Here is a 26,563-nt window from a genome sequence, read left to right as displayed (position 1 = left end):
TTTGAAGTTCTTTTAGTTTGTATTAATTGCAGGAATATAATAATTTTTTTCGTACCTTAATGATTGTTTTGGTAGTAGTTTGGGTGAAAAATGTTCAAAATGGTTACTGTCGTGGCACCGTAGAAATTCTGGCGGAGTGTAAGATGTGTAAAGTTACAAGTTTGCGAAATAGTAAAAACAAAAAGTTTTAGTAAGCATACAGGGCTATAAAATGCAACATTTTAGCTGTAGTACTGTGATTATGAGGAAGTGAGTTACTTATACAGGATTTATAATAGTAGAAACACTTGTTATAAGGTGCCTATCAAATATAACGTTATACGCGAAACTACGGTTTCATGATGGTTGTGATATTTCGATACTTCTGTAATAATGCATTGAAACTCGGTGATGCAAGGAAATATATAATTTTTGTTGTAATATTTGAATATTTTGGAACAAACATTTGGAACACAAAATAAATAATAGTTTAACTAAGTGAAATAAATACTTATTTATAGGAAATGAGATATATTTTTTCGTCTTTGAAAGTAAAACGTGTTTTATGCTGGAAAGACAGAGCTCACGAATTTAAGACCCCGGCCTTTATTATTATTATTATTATTATTATTCCAAAAACTTTATGCGAGTTCATATTATTTAATTTTACAGCGTTTGTTCTATGTAGCTAATAACTTTTAGACATGACTTCAAAAACTGAATATGTGCATGGATAATACAGACACGTACATCTGTAGTTAATGAATAATTACCTAGGTGCTGTAAGTAGCACAGTGTTTTAAATTAATTATTTCGGAAATATACTAGTCGACCAGAGCATAGTTTTGTAAGCGGACCTTCATTTTAGAGGGATCGGGTCGATTCTGGACAGATCATTTTAAATTTGTGCAGGTTTTTTTTCTTCCTCCAAGTGCTTCGATATCGTCTTTCATTAGCCTGCATGTACATATTCATATTCATTTATTGCATCCAAATGATCACATACATGATATTATGGGACATGTTAAAAGTAACACAATTACTAAACTACAACATAGTATAGCCTACATTAACTAAAATACAACATACAAAATAACAACCACAAGAACAGATACAACACTTTACAAGACAAATCACATTTCATTTAACTGTCTGGAGTCAGTTTCTTTTATGAGAAGACATCCCTTCTCGAAGTCAGGATCTGGAAAAGAGGAAGTAAATTTTTTTAAGTAAGGCGTTCTTTTCTTATTCAGTTGTGGCAGTTTTCAATAAATTCGTTCATATTGTAGAAGCAGTTTTTGATTAAAATTTTGTAAAGAGCTTTCTTAAATTTTTTATGTGCAGATATTTCTTTAAGATAATTTGGTAGCCATTATATACATAAGAAGAGTTGTGTTAAAACTTTCAATAAAAATAGCCTATTATCTTTATTTCTTGTATTGTACTGGTGTGTGTCTGAATTTGTAGGAAAGCTATACAAATTATATTTGATAAAATTTAAGGTTTCATAAATATAAATACAGGGTAATGGCAAGATATCTAATTTTTTTAAGAATGACCTGCAGCTGGTAGTTTGAGATACTTGAACTATGGCTCTAATAGCTCACTTTTGTAGTTTAAATATTTGGATTGCATTAGGTGAATTACCCCAAAAGATTATGCCATATGTTAGGATATAGTGAAAGTATGCAAACTACAATGTGCGAGCGAATTCAATAGATTATGCTCTTATTAGTAATTGCAAGACAAAGCAAATTTTACTTAATTTTTTCCCTAGTTTCTGAAGGTGTACAGATCATTTTAAATGTTCATTTAGCCATAACCTACCAAGAAAATTTGTATTGTTAGAATATTTAATTGTTTCATTTTGATACTCTATGACTGGCCACTCAGAATTATTGTTTTGTGAATAATGAAAAGAAATGGCTATGGTTTTTGACTTATTGATTACCAGTCTGTTTCTCTCAAACCATTCCACTGCGGTAGTTGATTTTTTGTCCTTTCTATAAGAAAACGCATGGTATTAACATCTTTTCCTGATAAAAAGATAATGATATCATCTGCAAAGAGAATTGGTTCTCCATGACTGAACATGATCTGTAAATGCTTCACTTCCTGTAACCTGTACACAGAAGAGCAGTGACAAACTTCAGCAGTCGTGGTAGCTTAACCATTGCCGTAAATTTTTTGGTCCAGGGCAATTTATTTGACTGTAATGAAGATAAGTAAGATTTTGGATTTGTGTCCTTGACCAAAGAACAACAATCAATAGAATCTAATGTATTAACTTAGGCCTACTCACAACCGACAAAATAATCTTAAGTGTAACGTTTACCATGGCCTCTAACCTAATTACGTGTAAATCTAAAGGCTGGCCGAAGATTAATGATAGGAAGGTAGATTAGTATAAAGAGGAGTTGGAATAAGTTGAACATGATAGGCCTATATGATATTTATTTGTCAGTCAGCTTTACAATTTACAGTTATGGTGGACCTTCACATTTCTGTTTTTCGATCCACCATCCCTTTAATACATATAACTCTTTTCTATTAATGTATTCTTTGCCGAGAATTTCCTGATTACTTTCTAATGTTCTGTTATGCCTGAATTGCTGTATGTCCTTCCCCCTCGATCCTCTTCTATTCTCTCCCTCCTACCTAGACTGTCTCCCTTCCATTTCTCGCTCACCTATTAAATATTGCATCTTCCTTCCTTAATAATTTGCGTTATTTATTTATTTTCTTCTCTACCCTCAAATCCTACCTACTCTTAATCATTGTTTTCCCGCTATTTTCTCCTCATTACTTGCTGACTTTTCCGTTTACTCTATTTTACAACACTTACATCACTTTTTTTTTCTATCCTCTGTTTATTTACATATTTATCTCTTTCTTTTCACTTCATTCCTAAATTTCCTATTTTATTATCTCTTTCCATATATTTATTTCTATCATACTCCTACAGTTATAGTACCCCTGATACTACTCCCAACCCATAACATTGAAAAACACGAAATATGTAATTCACTTAATTACGCTTGCAATTTCTCTCTCATTCCACTTCACATTTGTTCAGATGTTTCCCCCCCCCCCCCCACTTTAATTCTCTTGTATTCATTGTTTGATAGTCTATCTTATTACATTCTTACCCTATCTTCTTACACTTAACACTGTCTTCTCTGTTCCTTTTCTTTTTTTTAAACTATTGCCACCCCTAACTTTCTTGCACTCACTTTTTTGCACTCTTCTTCTTCGATAATAACCTCTCCAAAGCCCTATCTATTCTGTCCTCACAATCACTAATATCTGGTAGTCTCTTCATTCCTTCACTCGTTCTTCTCATGAATAAGTTGAACAGTTTATCCACCATTAGCTAGTTGTAGGCCTATTCAACATGCTGATGAAATTAGACTACAGCAGGAAAATATAGCCTATCCCTTATTAATCCAAGTTGGGAAGGAACAAGAGATAGGCTACAGGAAAAGAGGAAGAAGTATTCATATTTTACTATTAATATCGAAACTAGCGCACACAGTTCTGGCGATTTCAGAAGTGAAAATCTGCCATTACATACATTTCTTATTACAGGCCAGTACTGACATCACAAAACAAAAAGTCACCAGCCTTTCCCCAGCCCTTGAAAATCCAGCACAAATTCGTATATGCAAAACAAACCTAACCTAACCTAACCCGTCACAAATTCGTATATGCAAAGCATAGCATGAGTATACACTGGCATGAAACTTTTGTAATGTCACCAAAGTTATTTGGTATTGACTGAGGATAGAGGTCTAAACACTTGAAGGTGTACCGGGTATAAGCAGAATACGAGGAACTAACTCTCCACCATAATTCGTCTTCTCTTTGACGAATTTTTTTAATACCTGTGTAACAGGTGTTGCAGACTGTATGCAAGGAAACAGAAATTGACCTCGCCTTACTAGTGTAATATATGTAGCTAGTCGGCAATGTATGCAATGGAGGGGGAAGGGAACTGGTCACCCTACCTCATTATCTCCTGGCCTAGTTGCCTCCTAAGTGGTGCCTTCGTGGTATCACTTGTGAGGTTTAGACCTATCTTCGGATAGTTGACTAAACAACATGCTCACATAGGTCTATTATAAAAAATATTGTAAACAAAATTGGCAATTTTCTAGAAGACGGGCAAAATTCAACATGACAGGCGAAAACTACCAAAAACGTTCTGCCAACTATGAAGTTCAAATGCCACCAAACATTACAAAATCAAAGATGGAAAATCAAACATATATTCATGTTTTTAAAGAAGAACACGCCCTTCAAAAAAATGAAAATATGTTTAATTTTCCATCTTTGATTTTTTTGGTGTTCGGTAGCATTCGAACTTCATAGTTGGCAGTACTTTTCTGACAGTTTTGATCCGCACTTTACCCCCAAAAATCAGTAAAACACAAAAACAATAATTTATCACTTTATCAAACAAAATTCAATCCTTATTGACGTCTTCAGTAACAACCACTTCACTTCCAGAATATGACACAGGTTCAAGGCAATCTTAACTTAAACCACACAGGCAACAAAGAACCAAACCAACAATTTGTCATAGTCAATTTCGCATAATTAAACCATGCATTTACACAAAATGAAATTCTCTTCGAACACTTATACGAAAAATTCAGTAAATAATTCCTTTAAAACCACAGTTTTCTCCTCAACGATCCACACAATTCCTATTCATTAGCGAAAGAACTAAACCAATATCGACACAAAATTTAATACCCTGGTCTGTGTTCAGACATCTTTCACAAATATCTTAAAATGACAAATTTTCAATAGCTTTAGCCATCAGACAAAATATAACACCACTTACTTCAAACAACCAAGAACAACTAACAACGTCATTACCCATTCAAAATTAACGAAAATTCTAGAACAAATGACAACTATAACCAATCAAATCGAAAGAAACTCATGGCGACATCTAGTATAAAAATCTAGAACTGACACATAAAAGTCACTAAAAATCACTAACATTTAACTCTAAAATGAAAAAGTTTGTAATAGTACATTCAACCATGTGCCCATCTATGAAATTACCACAAAATTAAATCAGTACCTACAATCTTATTGTTTTAGAGATATATTCAACTTTAGACCTAAGAACATTCGAATATTGAAATTGCCTCATAATAAAGTTTGCAGATCGAGTTCTTAGCTGTATCGTCATTTTCACCCCAATTCATTTCAGTTCAAGTCTGTTATTTTCTCTGTAATTCCCAAGGAAAGTTCACTCTCCTCTCTTCACCTAACCTAACCTAACCTGACTAAATGGAACAAGACTCTGGGATAGAGGGGTAACAAGAGTAGAGAACAGGTGGTAAAAGGAAACTACCCATATCTACTTTTCTGTGTAAATAACCATTTTCTCCTGTTATATTCTGTTTGATTATGTATGAACGTGTCCAGTACCGGTACCAAGATAAAAAATTATACTTAGAAAATTGTTTCTTAGTCCATTGTCATTTTGAGCAACTACTAAATGTACATAGGCCAAATAGAAATGATCGGGACGAAATTCAAATATAAACTGCTGTGTCATTTATACCCGAACCCACGCTTTCTCAAGTCGAATTTGCGATAGAAAAGCTGAAAAAGTACAAGTCTCCAGGTATTGGTGAAATTCCATCAGAATTAATACAAGAGGGTGGAAGCACATTACCTAGCGAAATTTATAAGCTTGTACTTGCATTTGGGAAAAGGAAATTGTACCAGAACAATGGAAGGAGTCCATAATTGTACCGTACCTATCTTTAAGGGGGAGGGAAAAGACTGACTGAGTTAACTTTCGAGGAATAGCCTATCAGTTTTGTTGACGTCGTACAAAATGTTGTCCAATATTCTTTTGAGAATATTAAATCTGCATTATGAATGCAGATGAAATTATTGGGGGTCATCAGTGTGGATTTGGGCATAATAGATCCACTATTGATCATATTTTTTTGTATTTGACAGATATTGGAGAAAAAATGGGCGAATAAGGGCACAGTACATCAGTTATTCATAGATTAAAAAAAAAAGACATATGACTTGGTTAAGAGAGAGGTTTTAGATAATATTCTTATTGAATTTGGTATTCCGAAGAAACTATTTCGATTAGATAATTAAAATGTGTCTCATTGAAACATACAGCAAAGTCCATATAGGGCAGCTTCTATCTGATGCTTTTCCAATTTACTGCGGGTTAAAGCAAGGAGATGTACTATGACCATTACTTTTTAACTTTGCTCTAGAATATGCCATTAGGAAGGTCCAGGATAACAGGAATTGAACGGGTTACATCAGCTGCTTGTTTATGTGGATGACGTGAATATGTTAGGAGAAAATCCACAAACTGTTAGGGAAAACACGGGAATTTTACTTGAATCAAGTAAAGAGATAGGTTTGGAAGTAAATCCCAAAAAGACAAAGTATATGAGTATGTCTCGTGACCAGAACAAGAAATGGAAATATAAAAATTGAAAATTTATTGCTTCAGAAGGTGAAAAAATTAAAATATCTTGGAGCAATAGTAATAAATACAAGTATAAATGACACTCAAGGGGAAGTTAAACGCAGAATAAATATGGGAAATGCCTGTTATTATTTATGGTTGAGAAACTTTTGTCATCCAGTATGCTCTCAAAAAAACTGAAAGTTAAAATAAATAGTTATTTTACCAGTTGTTCTGTATGGTTTTGAAACTTGAACTCTTACTTTGAGATAGGAACAGAGGCTAAGGGTATTTGAGAATAAGGTGCTTAGGAAAATATTTGGGATTAAGAGGAATGAAGTTGCAGGAGAATGGAGAAAGTTACACATCGCAGAACTGCATGCATTGTATTCTTGACCTGACATAATTAGGAATATTAATTATATTCTTTTCTTTCTTTTTATAAATTCCACGTATTTTTTAATTGAATCTCTTGTCATCTTTAAATTTCGAATTCTTTACACAAAATGTAGTTAAAAGTTAATCGTAATTACATAACCTTAAATTAGATTAACATACTAACACAAAACTGTACAGTTACATAGAAAAAATCAGCAATTGTTTTCACATATTACAGGTGCTCGATATGTGTCCCTCTAGTGACTTGCACACATTAGCCTGTAATAAGTTCGCCTCACACTTGATTTAGAATTTTTCTGTCAATTTCAACAAAGGCATTAATTATGCGAGCCCAGAATTCTGGTAGATTAGCCGGTAATGGTGGTACAAACACTAAATCGTCCACATACCCCCACATAATAAAGTCACAAGGGGGTAAGTCATGAGAGCATAGAGGCCATGATAGTTCGTGATCACCATTCCCAATAGGCTATGATCAATCCATCAGTTTCACAGTCTGGTGTTTAAGAAATCACAAAAACTGGCCTGTACGCATTCAACTGTTTCTTCAGGTACAGGAGGACCCATTGATTTTCGTTTACTGAAGCAAATAGTAGGCTTATTCCCCCCCCAAGAAATTGCTGGTCAGGTCACCCTAGGTAAACATAAGTAGGCTTAAATTCTAAAGGCTGTTTGTTGTGAAGTCTATTGTTAGGGGTATTTGAGAATGATTTTATTTTATTTTTTTAAGTGTTGATTTAACCCTTAAAAGCATGAATAATTTTTCGTCAAGTTTTTAGTTTCTTTCATTATAGACTGATTAAATGGGTATAATTGAACACAACATTGCTTTTGTTTTCCACTGTTTATGCAAATATGTGGAATTACAGGATGTGGCCATATGGTAATACTAGGTTATGTTGTCAAATCTTAAAGAATTATTTATTTCCTTATAATGACATCTTACAATCAATTTATTGAATTTAAGTGAACTTTAACAGCCAAATAATACAAAAATTACTAAAATAAGAAAATTACTTTCACAATATCTGAACAAAGAGACATAATTTCCTGATTATAGAACACATTAGAGTCACCCGTAGTGTACTTTCATACACATACGAAAGTTCATAAAAAAGCGAAAATTGAATACCTCCCCCCCCCCCCCAGAATAAGGGTATATGGTACATTGTTTCCCTATGTACCTAGACCCATTTTCCGGGGAGGTATTCAATTATTGTATATGAATATAACACATTTTCCTATTAATTTTTCGTGTGTTTTTCACATATTTCTGCCGTAAGGTAAAATATTTCTTATGATATGACAAAAAAAAACATGGATTGCAGAAACCTACTTCACATTTTGAGAATGCTGTATGCACAGAAAAGCAGTTTTCACCAGCACATCACCGTCTTTTGTTTCCTGGTATCGCAATCATTAATGTTCCACTTCATCGCATCTTAGATAATGAGATGGAGGGCCGTCCAGAAAGTAAGTTTCCCTGGGGCCGTTTGCAGAAAGAAAACACATTTTCATTAAAGGATTTATTTGAACAGGTACAGCATTTGTTGAGCTATTTTTGAACATATTTCCAACAGGAATTGAGACATTTGTTATAGTGTGGGATCAACTTTTATACTCCTTTATCATAGAAGTCTGCCGCCTGGGATCAGAACCAGTGTTTTACAGCCATCTGCACCTCTCTGTTGATCCCACTTTTGTGCTCTAAGTTTTTGTTTTCTAATTCCAGAAGTATTTCACGCACCTGTTGGTAACATTCATCTTGTTACTTGTACTCTCTTGTAACTCCTCGATCTTACTGTTAGAAGCAAGATAGCACAAAGAATGAGTGACAACATAATATTAGCCTAGCGTTACTATATGGTAACGTAAGAAACAATGTATTATGTTCACAATAATGTTATGGGTGGGAAACTTATGCTTGATATATATGAATACTCAATCAACAGTAAGTAAAATACCACAACAAACATTACAATGAATTTAATTTGAAGTAACAAATAAATTATCTTACTTCTTGTTGCTCTCCAAAATTTCTGCTGAGAAATCAACATCTAAATCGCACAGTTGTTCATGCTCAGTTGGTATAATGCAATTTCACAATATAATAAGAAAGAACAAATAGCGTAGCTTGGATTCCCAGAGAAAAATTCCAGTTTCATTAATTAAGGACGAGTGTGAAGGATGTTATATTGCTTTTCAAACTGTGTTAAGATACGAAGGGTACACGGAAAGAATAATCAAAGTCCCGTTTTTTAAGTTTTGAGTAAAAGACATTTTTAAGTTTAAAACGCTGCCATAATTTGACTTTAAACCAGTTTTAGTTGCTTAGTTTTTCAACAGTGCACGTTAATGTAACTTTTTACAATTATATAACAATCAAAGTCCTGAGAAACAAAGAAAGAACAATCAAAGTTATATATAACAATTAAACTATATTGATCCACAATGGTATTAACGCAATATTTTTTGCTGCACTTTCACAATAGTTGAATTAATTATCATAATCACAATAGTTGAATTAATCATCATGATTACTATAGTTACCTCTGATTGACGTTCTGGCTGATATGTATATCTATTATCAGGCAGTACATCTCACTTGACGATATGTGTGAGAGGAAGAACAATAGTTTGTATGCATCTGAAGTCTGTTTAGTGAAATATGTAGCTAATTGGCGATGTATGCATTGGAGAGGGAAAGGAATTGGCCACCCTACCCCATTATCTCCTGGCCTAGTTGCCTTATTGGTGTTACTTATGAGGTTCAAACCTGTCTTCGGACAGTTGACTAAACAACAACAATTACTATAGTTGAATTAATAATCATAATCACAATCACAGTGGTTGAATTAATCATCATAATCACAATAGTTGAATTAATCATCATAATCAAAGTTCTGAGAAACGAGAAAAGAGTAATCAAAGTCTTACATAACAATTATAATCAAACTATAATGATGCAGAATGTTATTAACACATTTCTTGCTGCTCTTTCACAATAGTTGAATAAATCACCATAAAGAAACAAGGAAAGAGTAATCAAAATGTCCTACATAACAATTAAACTATAATGATTCCCAATGTTATTAATGCAATATTTCTTGCTCCTCTTTCACAGTAATTGAATTAATCATCATCTTCGATGTCTGATTGTGTCTTGATGTTCTTGTAGAATGCTTTAGCTAACGGACCACAGAAGATGAGTATGATAGCTTCTTTCTGGCCCTGGATCACTTTCAGAGGATGGAATGTTCTACTTTCTGTCAACAATAATGTGTGACACCCAGGCTGCGTTATGTGCACATTCTCATAGTAATGGTGCGAGTATTCTCCTTTCCAATTAAAATCTCAGTTATCGGACGTATTGCAAATGGCGATTTGTTCTTATAATAAAATTCCAGATTGATTGATTGTTTGTCTTTAGAACCTAACAGGTTAAACTGTGTTAATATACTTCTTCGTTCAACTTGAGTACCATTTTCGAAACATTTCAAGTGTCGACAGTTGCAGTTCTCACTCAATATGAATCATGGCATGGATCTTCTTATTAGTATCAGATAATCTGCCAATTCTTCGTTTCTTCACATTTTTGGACATATCACACTCACTATGACTTGCTTCCATGATTTTTTATTGCAGACTAAACATCAACAATGCGGTGCTATAAATGAATTAATTTATTGACAACAATTGTCTTGGTTATGGCACAACTGTACTGTAAAGGAAAGAAATTAATATCGCTACATTTCAGCTGCATTTGGACTTTGATTGTTCTCTCCTTGAACCAATGGACTTCGATTGTTCTTCACAAGGATCCTAAATTTTGACGCCTCATTAAAGTGGACTACGATTGATTCTTTTCTTGTACAAACATGCCAGGATGGCAGCCCAGAAGCTCTTTTACAATATGCCACCAAAATCCTATTTTTTTTTTTAATTTTTGGGCTTTGACTGTTCTTTCAGTATACCCTTCATATGATAGCGCTAGGTTAAAATGGTTTAATATGAAAAAAAGTAGTGTTTTGTGTTTTTATTTTTATCAACCAATATACCTATTATGCAGTATGTACAGTACTGACTAGGTTTCAGATAATTAAATATGTGAAATTTACATTATGGTTTATTTAGTGACACTTGCAACTGCAGAGGTTATATCAGCATCACCGGTATGCCAGAATTTTGTCCCTTAGGAGTTCTTTTACATGCCAGTAAATCTACTGACATGAGTCTGTCGCATTTAAACACACTTAAATGCCATCGACCTAGGCCTGGATCGAACCCGCAACCTCGAGCATAGAAGATAGCGCTATACCAACTACACTACTGAGGCCGACTTAAATATATGAAACAAGAAACCTACAGAAATTATCTGTATACAGAGAAAGAAGATAAATTAGATTACTATTGAAAATGAGCCATTGCTAAAAGAGAGGTATGGAAACTTCATTACAACCATTGGACAACATTTGTATCAGTTTTAGAAAATGACGTAAATAAATCTCAACCACAGACATATAAAATATTGAAACATCTGAACAGTGAAATACAAGGATACTCAAAAACTTAATCTTATTTCACCTACTACCTGGCTAATCTATTTTCAAGAGTTATGGTATACAAATGCTCCCCTTGTTCCAATTCAATATTCTTATAACTCTCAAACAGAACCCATAGGCCTAATATTAAAAAAACTACTTGGAAGTATTGAAGACATTGAAAATACTAAATCACCAGGAGAAGGTGAAATAAATTCCAAACTTTTTAAATACTCTTGTAAATCATTCCAAATGCATTTCCTTCAGTTTCTTAACAGGATTTGACCTGGAGAAGACCCACCTAAATGTTGGAATATATCAATAGTTGTATCTATTTTCAAGAAGGGTGATAGAAAAAATTATGAAAACTATAGAAGAATTAGTTTATTAAATTCAGGTTATAAAATGTATACTAATATTATCAAACATAAATTATATAAACATTATGAACATGTTTTGTATGAAGAACAATTGGATGCACTTATGCAATATGGAACCAACCACCATTTTATGAATATCTGAATTTCTATTGCAAAATGTGTCTTAATGTCTATAGTTTCTTATACAAAATAGAACCAACTCCTATCTGTAACATGCTGCACTATAGAGAGATCTGAACCAACCACCAAAAACAGAATCCATAGTGTAGTGTTTTGCAATTTAGAACCAACTCCAAGCTGTCAGTTCCCATGTTTGTTTTGCGTAAATATGGGAGTTTGAATACAATATTTTGCTAATAGAAGTGATATTATATTATATTATATTATATTATATTATATTATATTATATTATATTACATTACATTACATTACATTACATTACATTACATTACATTACATTACATTATATTATATTATATTATATTATATTATATTATATTATATTATATTATATTATATTATATTATATTATATTATATTATATTATATTATATTATATTATATTATAGCAACAAGAGTTATGTTAATGTATCAAAGAAAGTCAACAGAAAACATGACACAGACAACACCAAAATTAAATGGTTGCCACTCCGTCAAATAAGAACTACAAAGGACAAGCCTTATTCAATATTTATGAACACAGACTTTGATGAAAACTTTGTTGAAATAAATATCAACAAACGCCGTCCAAAGTCTGCTCCAGACCTAGCAGGGTTCCTGGTACCTTTATGGCCAAATGGTAAACCTGTGTCACTGCCAAAATTGCAAGACATAAAGTCAATAATGCGTCTCATACCAGATGATGCGAAACAGTTTTATTTAAACCTGATTTCAGATCCTAACATTGAGGATGATGTTGATGGAATCGATGGTCCCCTTGACTTCACCTTGGAATGATAAGTAAATGTAGGAACAAATGCTAATGAATATAAATTTTTTAAATTTGATTTGTAATTTCACAATTAGTGTCTCGGATGTTTAGTTTTCCAATAATAAAGTGTTAAACATGGATTTGAACTAGAATGTTGCCTCATCTCTCACTCATTTGAATCACACAAGTAGGAACCAAGTGCCAATATCCATTTTTGCAATAAGCAATATGGAACCAACTCCAATGTTGGTCTTCTACTCTGTGTGAGTCAAATACTGATGCGAGCTACACCATTGATCTGAAAGAGCATTTCAGGATGTTAATAATGCAATCATTACTTTCGTAATAGTATTGATGTAGAATTTTATTTGTGACGATTTGCTAAAACAGCTGCAACTCAAAAGCTGTATTTTGGACTTGGTTCCATATTGCATAAGTGCATCCAATTCGGCTTTAGGAAAGGACGATCATACTGTGATGGCTGTTTTACAATGAAAATTCTTATTAAGAAACATAGTGAATGGGAACATAGCAACTCATATAGCATTTATCGATTTCAAAAAAGCTTTTAATCAGATAAATTGTAATATATTATTTGATATTTTGACGTATCAAATAATTTCCAGTATATATAATTGTACAAAAATAATTTAATTTCCATAAAAATTGCAAATAAACTGTCTGATTGGAAACCAATTGATATTGGTGTGAGACAAGACTGTGGATTTTCACCTGTTCGCTTTATCATTTACGTGAATTTCATGATCAAAGAATTCAGGAACTGGCTGTATACTGATCAGACAGATTGATGTTTGCAGATTACTTAGTATTACTTGCCACATCTGAAGATGATTTACATTGCTCATTATTCCACCTAGCGTCAATTGCAGGAAAGTATTCCTTGGAAATCTCCTCGAGAAAACTAAGATATGATCTTTCATGGGAGAGACCCAATACCTACCAGAATGTGTTTGAACAACACAATTTTGGAAAGAGTAAATGGGTCATTCCATAGTGACACACGTAACATTTTTGAAGTAACTAATTATGATCTTCACAGGATATTTAATTAAATACTTCGTAGTTCATGAAAAAGACATTACTGTCTTTTAACATAAGCATTCTTAAATATAAACACAAATTCTTAATGAAAAGGAATAATTAATAATGTGAAAAATATGAAATATTGAATTGTGTGACACACGAAAATTTCTTGCCACTTGATTTATTACCAAAATGGAAAAAGTTCATATTATTGTGCCAAATGACATAAATGCATCCAGTTGTTTTCCAAACAATTAAGACACTTGTGTAGTACATGTAACTGCTAAATCACAAACTTTAAAAAAAAAATTAACAGTGCCATTAAGAAATAAAATATTGCAAATATGTTGTGACACACAAACATTTCTGTCGTGTTGGTTACTAATTGTTTTAAGTGCTTCTTGTGAAAGACTTATACACTGTGCCTACAGTTCTTATTATACAAAACAACACTAGATTACACAAATAAATTTATTAAAGTATCCACTGTTATTTACAACCATATGTGGTGATATTTCTTGTGTAATGTCATGTGACGAATATACCAATATGTCAGCCATTTGTAGTACTTCCCTTCCTTGGACATCATCACAGACACTTTAAATTCTTCGCCACCACAAGCTTTTGTAACTTCACCTGTATATTTGATGTCTTTTTTTTTAGTTGATCATTTAATGACACTATATCGACGCCTATGTTATTTAGTGTCAATGGAATTGGTGATAGCAAAATGTTATTTGGGGAGATGAGGCCAAGAATTCACCATAGATTTGCCTTTCGGTTGCAGAAAACCTCAGAAAAAAACCAACCAAGTAATCAGCCCAACTTAAATTCTTGAAAATACTATCAAAAAATGTTCAAAATGTATAAATATTTTATATCAATAGAACAACTAATATAGATTTAAAAAAAACCTATCTTTTAGAATTGCTAAATGATGCCTAGGGTAAGTTAATTAATGTTATTAAATAAAACGATTTTAAATTAATATCAGAAATTTAATACCATTTACCTAATGTGCAAATAAGTACACCAATTTATTTATAAATAGGCCTAATATGGTGGCTACCTACTTACCATAAAAATGTACTGTATAAGAATGTTTTTTATATGAAATAAATTAACATAAACCAATTTTTGTGAGTTTTTAATTCAAGGAATTAAAAAAATAAATATATTATATGAACTTTAGGCATAAATTAAATGTTTTATGCTAATTTTAGGCCTACACACTATATTTTTACAATTGTTGTTTAGTCAACTGGCTAAAGACAAGTGTGAACCTCATAAGTGATATCAAGAAGGCACCACTTATGAGGCAACTAGGCCAGGAGATAATGGGGTAGTGTGTCAGTTTCTTTCCCCCTTACAATATTATGGAACACACATTTTCAAGAGTGTTTAACCTACAGTATATGTACATTGAAAAAAAAAAGGCGCAGATGCGTGTGCCATACACACAATTATCTAGATCAACAATAAGTATTTGAAATTCCACTACCAATTATGTTTAGACGTAAAGACTTCCAATAACAACAGAAAGTCCACACCTGTGGAGTAACGGTCAGTGCGTCTGGCCGTGAAACCAGGTGGCCTGGTTTCGAATCTCGATTGGGGCAAGTTACCTGGTTGAGGTTTTTTCCGGGGTTTTCCCTCAACCAGATACGAGCAAATGCTGGGTAACGTTCAGTGCTGGACCCCGGACTCATTTCACTGGCATTATCACCTCCATTTCATTCAGACGCTAAATAACCTAGATGTTGATACAGGTCGTAAAATAACCCAATAAAAAAATAAAAACAACAGAAATTGTAACTGGATTTGAGGATAAACTTTAGTGACACACGAACATAACATTTTTAGAATGTAGGCTTTCATTTTGTTCGTGTGTCATGGTCATTGTGTTACGTGTATCACATTTTTTCTTGTAGAATTTGTACATAATTCAAAATGTTGTCCATATATGAAGTTGATTGTTATGTGATGTGTCTCACCTTTACATTTATGAAACATTTAAAAATGAAATGGGTTTGAAGAAATATAAACAAATTTCTATTTGAGCATGACACACAAACTCTCAACCTTTCTTTGTAATAATTGTAATCAAGCACGAAATAATCGTATTACGGTTTCTATGCATTATAATTATTAACAAAGGTCAGCACTTCATTATTAATTGAATTTAACGTACAGAAGTAATGATTTATTTGCCTTAAATGTGCATTCAGGGGCGGTCAAGGCTGGAACCCGGCTGTAGAACCAAAGAAGAAGAAGAAGAGATGTGCATTCAAATATGTGATTTCTAATAGATAATTTCGCGCTCTTAAACCACAGACTTCTTTGTGCTTTTTCTCCCACATACGTGTTGTTACACAATCAGTGTTGTCAGATTAAAAAATTCGGATCATAACGAAAAAAAATGACATATAACAAGCAGAGATTCGTGAGATTTTTCTTTTTCGTGAAAATGTCGCATTTTCATGGAATGACCTAAATGTTTTTAAGTACCTTGGATATAAACTCACTGTTTTGGAATAATTAGAGAGATCGGAAAAAATCTATAATTACAACAGATGTATGGGTATAATTAATACAGTCTTCAAAAACCATCTTTAGTACACAAACATACATAGCCTATGTATAATTATATAACACACTCGAAAGACCTGTCCTTACCTATGGCAGTGATGTCTGGCTCCTGTGGAAGTACGACGAGAGAAGGATAACAACTAGTAAGATGTGCTTCATGTGGCGAACTGCAGGCTTCACCAGGTGGGATCAGGGAAGAAATGAAGATATAGGCCTACTGGAAAATCTGAAAGTGACACCAGTGAGCTAGGCTACATCCAAGATTACCAGAAAAATTGACAGGATCATCAAATAGGATGCCTAAAACATGGATCCCTAAAGCCATCATGCAATATCACCCATGTGGCGTAAGATTTTTGGATCATCCGAGGAAGAGATGGCTTGAGAGCATCAGTGTTTCATTCAGACCAGAACAATTCTTCAAGGACTAATACTTGGAAGGATATGATGATGATGAAATACATGAAATTACAAAATATTGAGCCTTACACTACATGTATGGAATCTGTTAAAATGTGTGTGCATACATATTGTTCATTAAATTCCAGATAAGTAAACATATTAAATTACAAATCATTGTACTCTACACTAAATGGAATCCAATAAAAAATGACGTTCACGGTCTGGAAAAATCTATGTGTATTCCCATTTTCAGTGATGTTCATGCTAGAATAGCAACTGTGCCGTAGAACTCATTTGCGATGTATGCCAACATTTCAGACATGCAGCAGAGAGCCACTGCTCATAGAAGTGACTGTCTCTGTGACTTGTATATATATTTTCTAGCTTAAAAGTGGAAGGGAATGAAGTACTGAATGTCAATACAACTTCAAAATGTGATGGCATTAATGGAATAAATTGTACTACCATAGCTTCACTATGAATACTATTAAGCTCTTTCCACCGACATTACCACTACATTTTATTATGAATACTACTGCTGATGCTGCTTCTTCTTTTAGTAGTAAAATGTATGATGTAATAATTACATTGTCACAGTATACTGTGGTCAGAGCAATCAGTAGCATGTTGGATGCAGGATGAATTGGCATAGTTTCAATTTTTTGATGAATGAAATTCGCTTCACGTTTTATTACTTATTTCACTTATCTTGCTAATTAATTCATAAATGAATTTATAAAAAAACTAATATAAAGCAAAATTGGTGTTATTTCGCAAGATGAGGTAAAATTCGCGTTATTTCGCAATTTGAAAATGCATCTTATGACGGCCATGTACATTAATATACGAGTATTAACGTATTTATTATGGGAGCAATAGAAACTGTTTTGGTTTTATTGCGGATTGCGAAAAACAAACATTTCTACCTATGGTTTGTGTTTATGATAATGTCAACTCTGACACAAGTAATAAAATTCTTCATAGCCATTATTTGGGAGTAAAATACAGTAGAACATCGATTATATGAATACTGATCAACCGAAACATCGGTTAACTGAAAGCATTCTAGTTGGCAAATTCAAATTTGCGGGCCATGTAGAAGTTTTGCTAGCGCTCTTTGTGAGATTTACTGGCAAAAAACGAGTCTCAGCTTTGAAGCAAAAAAAAAATTGGACTTCTTTTCCTAAACTGTACGCCTGCTTTAATGACCATTTTTAACTTGTCAAATTAGGCTAGCCAGTTCTCTGTGTTATTTGTAAGACGTGTGATACAAAATATACTGTATGTACAGTTTTGTGTTATATCAGTGTTTCTTTCTTTCATACTGCTCTTATGACACTGGTACAATTTGTTTTCGTAAATGATCGGTTATCCAAAAAAATCAGTTATCTGAACCCCCCCCCCCCCCCAGTCCCCAATTGTTTCGGATATTCGATGCTTTACTGTAATTCAATTTTAATTTACTTTAGGTATACATATCTGTATAATGTTGCAAACAAGGTAAAATATTAGGGCACAATTGCACTGGAAGGAATGGTGAACAGGAGAAAAATTCGTGGCAGAAGGAGATATCAGATGATGGACGATATTAAGATATATATGGATCATATGCGGAGACTAAAGGAAGGCAGAAATTAGGAAAGATTGGAGAGTGCTGGGTTTGCAGTGAAAGACCTGTCCTTGGGCAGAAAACTATGAATGAATGACTTCTTTATGAAAGATTATGAGCAATGGTTTCAAAATACAGTAAAGGGACCAAAACTCTTAAGATTCAAAATTTGAGTAAAATTACAATAGACCTTTTAGCTTAGTGTAAAGTCACAATTAAACAATTATGTAGTATTACAATTATTGTAATATAATAGTATGCTTAATTTTTTTCTCTTTGGAGTTAGCCTACTGTTTATTTAAGTTTGAAACTGATGAGTAAGATTTATTTTTACATAGGAGGGAACCAGACTATGCACAACCCACAGCCTGGAGGACTAGGGTTTAGCTTTCGAATATCTTTCACCAAGATGCATTGTCTTCTCAACAGCTTTGAGTTGCATCAACCCATTATCCTTCTTTTTTAGAGTTATTTACTTTCCAGTGTTAGAAAGTAACTTTTCTGTCGGCTTGACTTCGTTGACAGGACCTACAGTTATTATGTCTGTCAAATCATTTTGTATTTTAATTTAACATGAAACTTACGCACAGTGTTAACAATAATTTCAACATGGAACTGAATAACATGTCAAGTCACTAACAAATTCTAAATCATATGCACAGAACACGTCAACTCACTACCAAACTCTAAACTAAAATGACTGACATAGCATCTCTTGGTGTCTATTTAATTAACTCTGTAATAATTACACCTGAACTCTCGCAGTAAAGGAACCACACCATGATGGCCCCAAATGCTACTATTCTCTCTGTATCTAATGGGTTATTTGTAGGTAGAATATATCCACTGGGACAAAAATCAACAGAAATTCGTGATTGGTTGTGATTATGAATTAAATTGCCATGTTGCTTTCTTTTGCATTTCATTAAAACTTTATGTGCGTAAATATGGCAAACTTCTTGCTGTTTACAGTTAATTTTATAACATGCTGTGTACTATGTTTTCAGGTGACATTGGCAACTATTACTATGGACAGGGCCATCCTATGAAACCACACCGAATAAGAATGACCCACAATTTACTGCTTAACTATGGGCTTTACAGAAAAATGGAAATCTATGTAAGTATTATTCCTTCTTGACTGATATACCTAGGCACCTAACCTACAAGGGCTAGCCTGATGTATCTTAATTGCATAACGTATGAAAATGGACAGTTGTGTGGACTTTTATCATATGCTTTATTATTAAGAACTAAAGACTTCATTTTCAAGTCCATATTAAACGTCTATTAACATCAATTTATGAAAAAAATTGAAGGCAGAGTTGATAATTTCGTGCTCTGCCATTGTGAACACTAGTAATATAGTTGGAGGATCCTATACACATTCACCATTGAAGTAATTTCCTCCAGATGTGATGCACCTCCACCAATGATATACAGTTTATTGCTGGAAACAAGTCATCTTAGAATATGGGTAATAATAATAATAATAATAATAATAATAATAATAATAATAATAATAATAATAATCCATAGTCCTTATAAAAGACCAAGACCTCACATCCACATGCCTCAACAGAGGTGAACGATCATCCTACCAGCACAGAGGTAACGTGTGATTATCACAATGGTCCTCACAGCCGTTGTAGATGGTGTACAAAACAGATTTTGCTACTCACTGTAACTACCCAAATTCATCACATATGGGCATCAGTCCCATATATACTGGTTGAAATTTCATGAGAAAATTTCTTCCCTTCTGAGGATTCAAACCACTGCTCATTCTGGCATGACACCTTAGACCATGTAGCTATAGTGTGGGACTGTACATTATGAAATTACTATTCAATCAGGTAACTGATATACAAGTAATCATTCAAACTATCTTATGTGCCACTTAAGCACTTCACTGTAGTTCACATGAGTCAGCGGAGTCCACACAACCATGTGTATAGACTAATTTATTGCATGTTACAAAGAATAGTGTATTGGACTGTAATGCACAACATTGTTGCACGAAATTATTGACTGTGCTGTGTTTTAATGTACAAGGGATATAAACAAAATTTAAGCTTTCTGGTAGACATCCGTATATTAATGGTATTTCTACTTCCCTTTCTCTTAAATATGATTTTTGTTTTATTAGTGGAATAATGTCAGCATCAGCTTTCCATGGTAGAGATTCGGGTTGAAATTTCAAGTGTAATGAGCAAAGATTATGTTGAAACATGTTTTCTCGAGGTGTTCTGTATCCTGCCAGCTTTACATGATAGAGATGCATGTTAAAATTTGGAATGGAAGTGAAATTTGTAATGAAGTAATGAGCAAAGATGATGTTGGAGCATGTTTCTGTATTCTGTTCCCTGCCATAATTTCACCATTTCTGTTACCTGTTATCAGCATCCCATGAAGAAGTACAACTTGTTAGTATTGTACAAATCTAAGTAAGCTATGTATATAGGTAAGTATTTTCTAAAATGACTATTGTCATATCAGTGAGATGATAAAGGATAACAGACTTATAAACAGATCTGGAAAGAAGGGAAAGAACTTGTTGTTTCTGCCAAAGATGTGAAACCAAGCTTTCTGGCCTTCCACCCCTATACCCAATTCCTGCCACACAGTATGAATTTCACATCAAACAAGTCATTTCACTGACAAAAAAATAGAGTTTAAAAGTCTGATTCTTACTTTAAAATTGCCCTGCTAAGGCATCCTTCTTGTAATGTTTCCACATTTGTGTATTATTTCATAGCTTAGAATCAGTATTTTTGCTGTACATATATTATTGTAGTTTTTAAATGATTCATGTTTTTTTTTTTTAAGAAGAATCCCAATTTTTCTTTCAGCGATTTTAAATTTAATTTAATGATTCTGTGACCTTTTCTCATCTGATAGTAAATATTCCTTCTAAGCCCTCGAAATAATTGTATTTCATAACGACATTTCCATAAGTTATTATTTATTAATAACGGAGAAAAATTCGATCTGGTGCCGGGGATCGAACCCAGGACCCCAGTTCTACACGCTGGGTGCTCTACCGCTGAGCTAAGCCGAGGCTCAATCCACAGCACCCGATTAAATTCTCCGCACTTGTTTTTTTTCCCCCTTTTGTGGCCTACTCTATATTCTACATAGGTATACAATATTATGTCATCATATAGAAACATCTCACTTGACGATATGTGTCAAAGAAAGAACAATTGTTTGTATACATCTGAAGTCTGATTAGTGTAATATGTATCTAATTGGCGATGTATGCAATAGGGGGGGGGGGGGGAACTGGCCACCCTACCCCATTATCTCCTGGCCTACTGCCTCATAAGTGGTGCATTGTTGTATCACTTATGAGGTTCAGACCTATCTTCGGGCAGTTGACTAAACAACAACAACAACATATAGAAGCACACTCATATAAGTGACTTGAACAGCCAGAAACTGTTATGTAATAATCTATGTGATATTATTAATTTTTGATCCTACATAATTCTCTGTTGTGGTTATTATTTATTAATAATGGAGAAAAATTCGATCCAATGCTGAGGATCGAACACAGGACCCCTAGTTCTACACACAACTGTTTGTTCCCGGCCACTCAAGTCGCTCATATGAGTGTGCTCCTATATGGAGACATAATATATGTCGAACTTGGAGTAAAAAGGGGGAGGAAAAAAAAACAAATGCAGAGGAGTTCGATCTGGTACTGTGGATTGAGCCTTAGCGTAGCTCAGTGGTAAAGCACCCAGCATGTAGAACTAGGGGTCCTGTGTTCGATCGCCAGTGCTGGATCGAATTTTTCTCTGTTATTAATAAATAATAACCACAACAGAGAATTCTGTAGGATCGAAAATTAATAATATCATCACACAGATTCCCAAAACTAACATAATTCAATTTAAATCCTGTCCAAATTCAACCTCGCAAATTTCAAGCGCAATAAATAATTAACAATAGATCCCTATTAGAAACAACAACAACCAAATTTCTTGGCTTAAAAATCGATAATGTGTTAAATTGGAAAAATCATATTAAAGAAATTACCCCCAAACTAAATTCAGCATATTTTGCCATTAAATCTATGCAAAAGATAGTAACTTAAATATCAATACCTTAAAAACAATATACTTTTCCACTCAGTAATGAGTTTTGGAATAATATTCTGGGGAAATTCCACAGATAGTAACAGTATATTCCTATTACAAAAAAGAGTAATTAGAATAATAGTAGGTGCCAAATCTAGGGAATTGTGTAGGACTATTTAAAAAAAAACTACAAATAATGTCCATGGTTTGTCAGTATATTTTTTCATTAATAATCTTCCTCATATGTAATCATGAAAACTTTGTAACCAAATCAACAGTTCATAGCATAAATACACGTCAAAAAATGACTTTCATACTCCATCGGCAAGTCTATCATGCTATCAAAAAGTAGTGCGTTATATGGCAGTAAAAATTTTAATAGCCTTCCTATCGATATAAAAAATGAAACTCAAAACATAAGATTATTTAGCGCTAAATTAAAGAAGTACCTAATTTCTCACGGCTTTATTATGTAGGTGAATTCATTACATTCAATAACGCTTCATGAAATTGATACTAAAACTTTGTATTGTACTAGTAGACTATATTGTAAACCTCGTCTGTATATATTTCATCTAGACTGTGACTATAAATTAAGACTTTATAATAGTATTGAGTTGTTTGACTTGTTCCATATTCTAGCTGTGAAGCAATGTATGAATACCATGGAATGTTAATAAATACAATACAATACAATACAATACATAGATGCAGTAATTTCTCAGACGAAACCTTTTTTTTTATTGCAGCGTCCACACAAAGCCACAGCAGATGAGATGACGAAGTTCCACAGTGATGATTATGTTCGTTTCTTACGAAGTATCAGACCTGACAACATGTCAGAATACAACAAGCAGATGCAGAGGTGTAAGTTTGAAGAATAAATAAATTATAAATTTGAATATTGCTTTCAAATGTCCATAATAATTGTAAGAGAGAAGATCTTTATCAGTTTAATCACAAAATTGAATACATTACTGAGGTTTAAGATATAAAATTACTACAAAATACAGTCAAAAACATTTTTGTAATCAGTAGTCGAAAAGGAGAAAATAGTGGTATTTTGTGTCATCAAATTTCCTATTGGTATACCTAAACAAAAAAAAAAAAAAAAAAAGAAGAAGAGATTTTGTGCCATCACTGCTGGTATTTGTAGTGCTTTTCTCCACTATCAGAATACTTATTGATGCATATTACAACCACTGCTTGTGACATTATATTCTAGTGTTTGATCCTAATGATGGATAATATGTGAACTCCCATTGTCTATAACATGATTAATAAATTTCATACTTGTATTTCCTTTTTTCTGCTCTAATATTGTGGAATTTAAGAAAGTAAAACGAACATAATTTTTAACACTAAAATGTTGCATTACATTTTTAAATACCGATAATCATTATTACCTACCTACATACTATTATAATATTTATATTCCATATTCAGGCACTATCTGTATAATGGCAATTAAACTACTTATTTATTTACTGTATAATGGCAATTAAACTACTTATTTATTTACTGTATAATGGCAATTAAACTACTTATTTATTTACTTACGTATTAATATTTAATCACTTTCTGTTTGAATTGTGTTCAATTTCAGGAAGTTTTTTACTTCTTGAAATTGCTGTATCATCATCATCATCATCATCATCATCATATGTTCTCATGTACCCAGTTATGGGGATTGAAGGTGAAACATCATCCTCCAGTTTTGTCGATCATTCCACATGCTCTCGTTCATTAATTCCAGCCTTAACTTTCCTCTTCTTTCCACATCCTGCTTCACTTGTTCTATCTTATCCTAGGTTTTTCAAGAGGTCTCTGTCCATTAATTTTTAATGTCAAAATCTTCTATCATACAAAGGTATTCTGTCCTGTTTGATATGACCCACTCAGAAGTCAGCTTAATAGATATCTGTAGTTATGTACAAAACAACAATAGTTAAAAATAAATCTGTAGCATCTGGAAATTGTAATTTTGAATTAAAGGATGTGAATTGAAACAGGAATTGTAATTCTAAATTAAATTTCGAAGATAATTTGCTCAAAAGCAAACAGCAAACAAAATGTTGCAAAATAAAATAGTTTAGTGCATTTCTGACAGGAGCGGAGCTTTGCAGCATTTTGGGAGTATCTTCAGTTAATGATTTTTTTTTTTTTTTTACGTGTGGTGTTGTGTTAATTTGTGTTTAGGAAGCTTAGCATCGCGCATTTTTTCCCTGTTTCATACTTCAATACAAATCAGAACTAAAACAATCCTTATAGTATGCCTGTGCATGACAGCCGATAGAGGGGACCAACCGACTGCTGGCCTCACATCCACATACCTCAGCAGAGGTGAATGATCAACCAGTATGGGGGTATCTTGTGATTAGCATGATGATCCCCCAGCTGTTATAGCTGGTTTGTGGGAGCAAATTTTGCTACTTATCATAGTTCTCTATATTCATCACGATGCTGAGTGTGCACTGATCGCATACCTGGCCGAAATTTCGTGAAAAAGTTTCTTTCTCTGTGAGGACTATAACCAGCATGCATTCCATAATGTGAGTGCAATCATGATGCTTCAGATCACAATGCTATAGATAGTGTGAGACACACTTACATTGTAGATATACCATTAACTGAATGAATATGAGCTACATTTATTTTTCGTGCAGGAGATCTGGGTTAAGTCTCAGTGAGTTAAAGTGAAATTCTGTGGTGGGCAGGGGTGGTTTTTTTCCTACCATAATGTCTTCAATGATTTTATATATATATTTTTTTTTTATTATTAAAAATACTCTGCCTTCTGAGTGGTGTATCTTGTACACAGTAGGCATTTGTATCTGACTAGATATTGAATCTGAATAAAAACTAGAAGAAATTAAACATATAGATCTTTTACCTTTGTTTCAGTTAATGTGGGTGAAGATTGTCCAGTGTTCGATGGACTGTATGAGTTCTGCCAGCTGTCATCGGGAGGTTCAGTTGCTGCTGCTGTCAAGCTAAACAAGCAGGCATCTGAAATCTGCATCAATTGGGGTGGTGGCCTGCATCATGCCAAAAAGTCTGAAGCATCAGGTTTCTGCTATGTCAATGACATTGTACTTGGCATTTTGGAGCTCCTCAAGTACCATCAAAGAGTGCTGTACATCGACATTGATGTGCATCACGGAGATGGTGTCGAAGAAGCATTCTACACCACAGATAGAGTCATGACAGTTTCATTCCACAAGTATGGCGAATACTTCCCTGGAACTGGAGACCTCAGAGTAAGTCACGTACATTTTCAGCAAACATTTTAACAATTTGCATGGTAATTTTTCCTATCTTAAGAAAGAAGTAGGTAATGAATAAGCATATGAACTGGCGATCCACAAACTCATATACAACACATCCCAGCTTATAGGTTCAATTAAAAATTAATGAACACGTGGAATTCATGCTGGACTGAAAGTGTAAAGATTCAGTTACCAGAAATTTATATTTTCCTTAAGTGTATGACCAAATGAATGCAAAGTATACTCTTCAAAACTTTATTGGTACACAATTTATATTTGGTCAAGGCAAATTTGAAGATTATTTTGAACAATTCAAAATTAAGACTGCAGAAGAATCCAAGTGCTTGTATGGGAATTTCCAGTGTGCTGAACATATGTTTGATTGTACTATAATGCAGAGACCATACCTTACTGCTCATTTTGTTAACTGGAACATAACCTATAAACTACTTGATTTCTGTACAAAATCCCGAATTGAATATCCTGAATAACAATTCCCCAAAAGAAAAGAATCCCGACTGCAATATTCCAAACTCATTTTCCCGAATGCAAAATATTAAATTTTAATAATTGGGCATATTCAATGTTGCTTATTGAGTTTTAATGTACCTATACAAAAATTACTGTACAGGCATAGCATTTGTTCTAGGCGAATGGAAATTTGTAATGGAACTTAGATGCGAGTTACTCACCAGATATGGATGGGCAGTGTACAGTATACTTCATAACTGCTGCAGTGTCAGGCAGTTAGCAGGATCAGATGTCATCGATAACACAAACACTGTTTTATTTACTGGAAGTATAATCGCTATCAGACAAAATATAATGCCGGCATTCTGTTAATTTTTTTAAATCCCACACTACTA

The 26,563-nt window shown here is 33.4% G+C and overlaps 1 protein-coding gene and 1 long non-coding RNA gene across 3 annotated transcripts in view; one reads left to right on the top strand and one right to left on the bottom strand.

Annotated features, from left to right (window-relative positions):
* The window catches only part of HDAC1 (histone deacetylase 1), a 58,094-nt gene that overhangs the window by 327 nt on the left and 31,204 nt on the right, over positions 1-26,563 (top strand). The window contains exons 2-4 of the mRNA XM_069818188.1: positions 19,351-19,463; positions 23,178-23,295; positions 25,333-25,688. Of these exons, the coding sequence (XP_069674289.1) occupies positions 19,351-19,463; positions 23,178-23,295; positions 25,333-25,688 (587 nt within the window). The remainder of the gene's footprint in view (positions 1-19,350; positions 19,464-23,177; positions 23,296-25,332; positions 25,689-26,563) is intronic.
* LOC138694460 (uncharacterized) lies at positions 976-25,459 on the bottom strand. Of its 2 annotated transcripts, none has more exons than XR_011330938.1 (3): positions 25,322-25,459; positions 16,420-16,558; positions 976-1,180 (listed from the first exon to the last, which is right to left on the bottom strand). It is a non-coding gene; the product is annotated as an uncharacterized lncRNA (long non-coding RNA). The 2 variants fall into 2 exon arrangements; XR_011330939.1 differs by lacking the exon at positions 976-1,180 and adding an exon at positions 7,729-8,648.

The sequence above is a fragment of the Periplaneta americana genome, chromosome 2, assembly GCF_040183065.1.
Source record: "Periplaneta americana isolate PAMFEO1 chromosome 2, P.americana_PAMFEO1_priV1, whole genome shotgun sequence".
NCBI classification, from domain to species: Eukaryota; Metazoa; Arthropoda; class Insecta; order Blattodea; family Blattidae; genus Periplaneta; species Periplaneta americana.
Note: the sequence above shows the minus strand (reverse complement) of the source record. Positions and strands in the feature narration are given on the sequence as shown.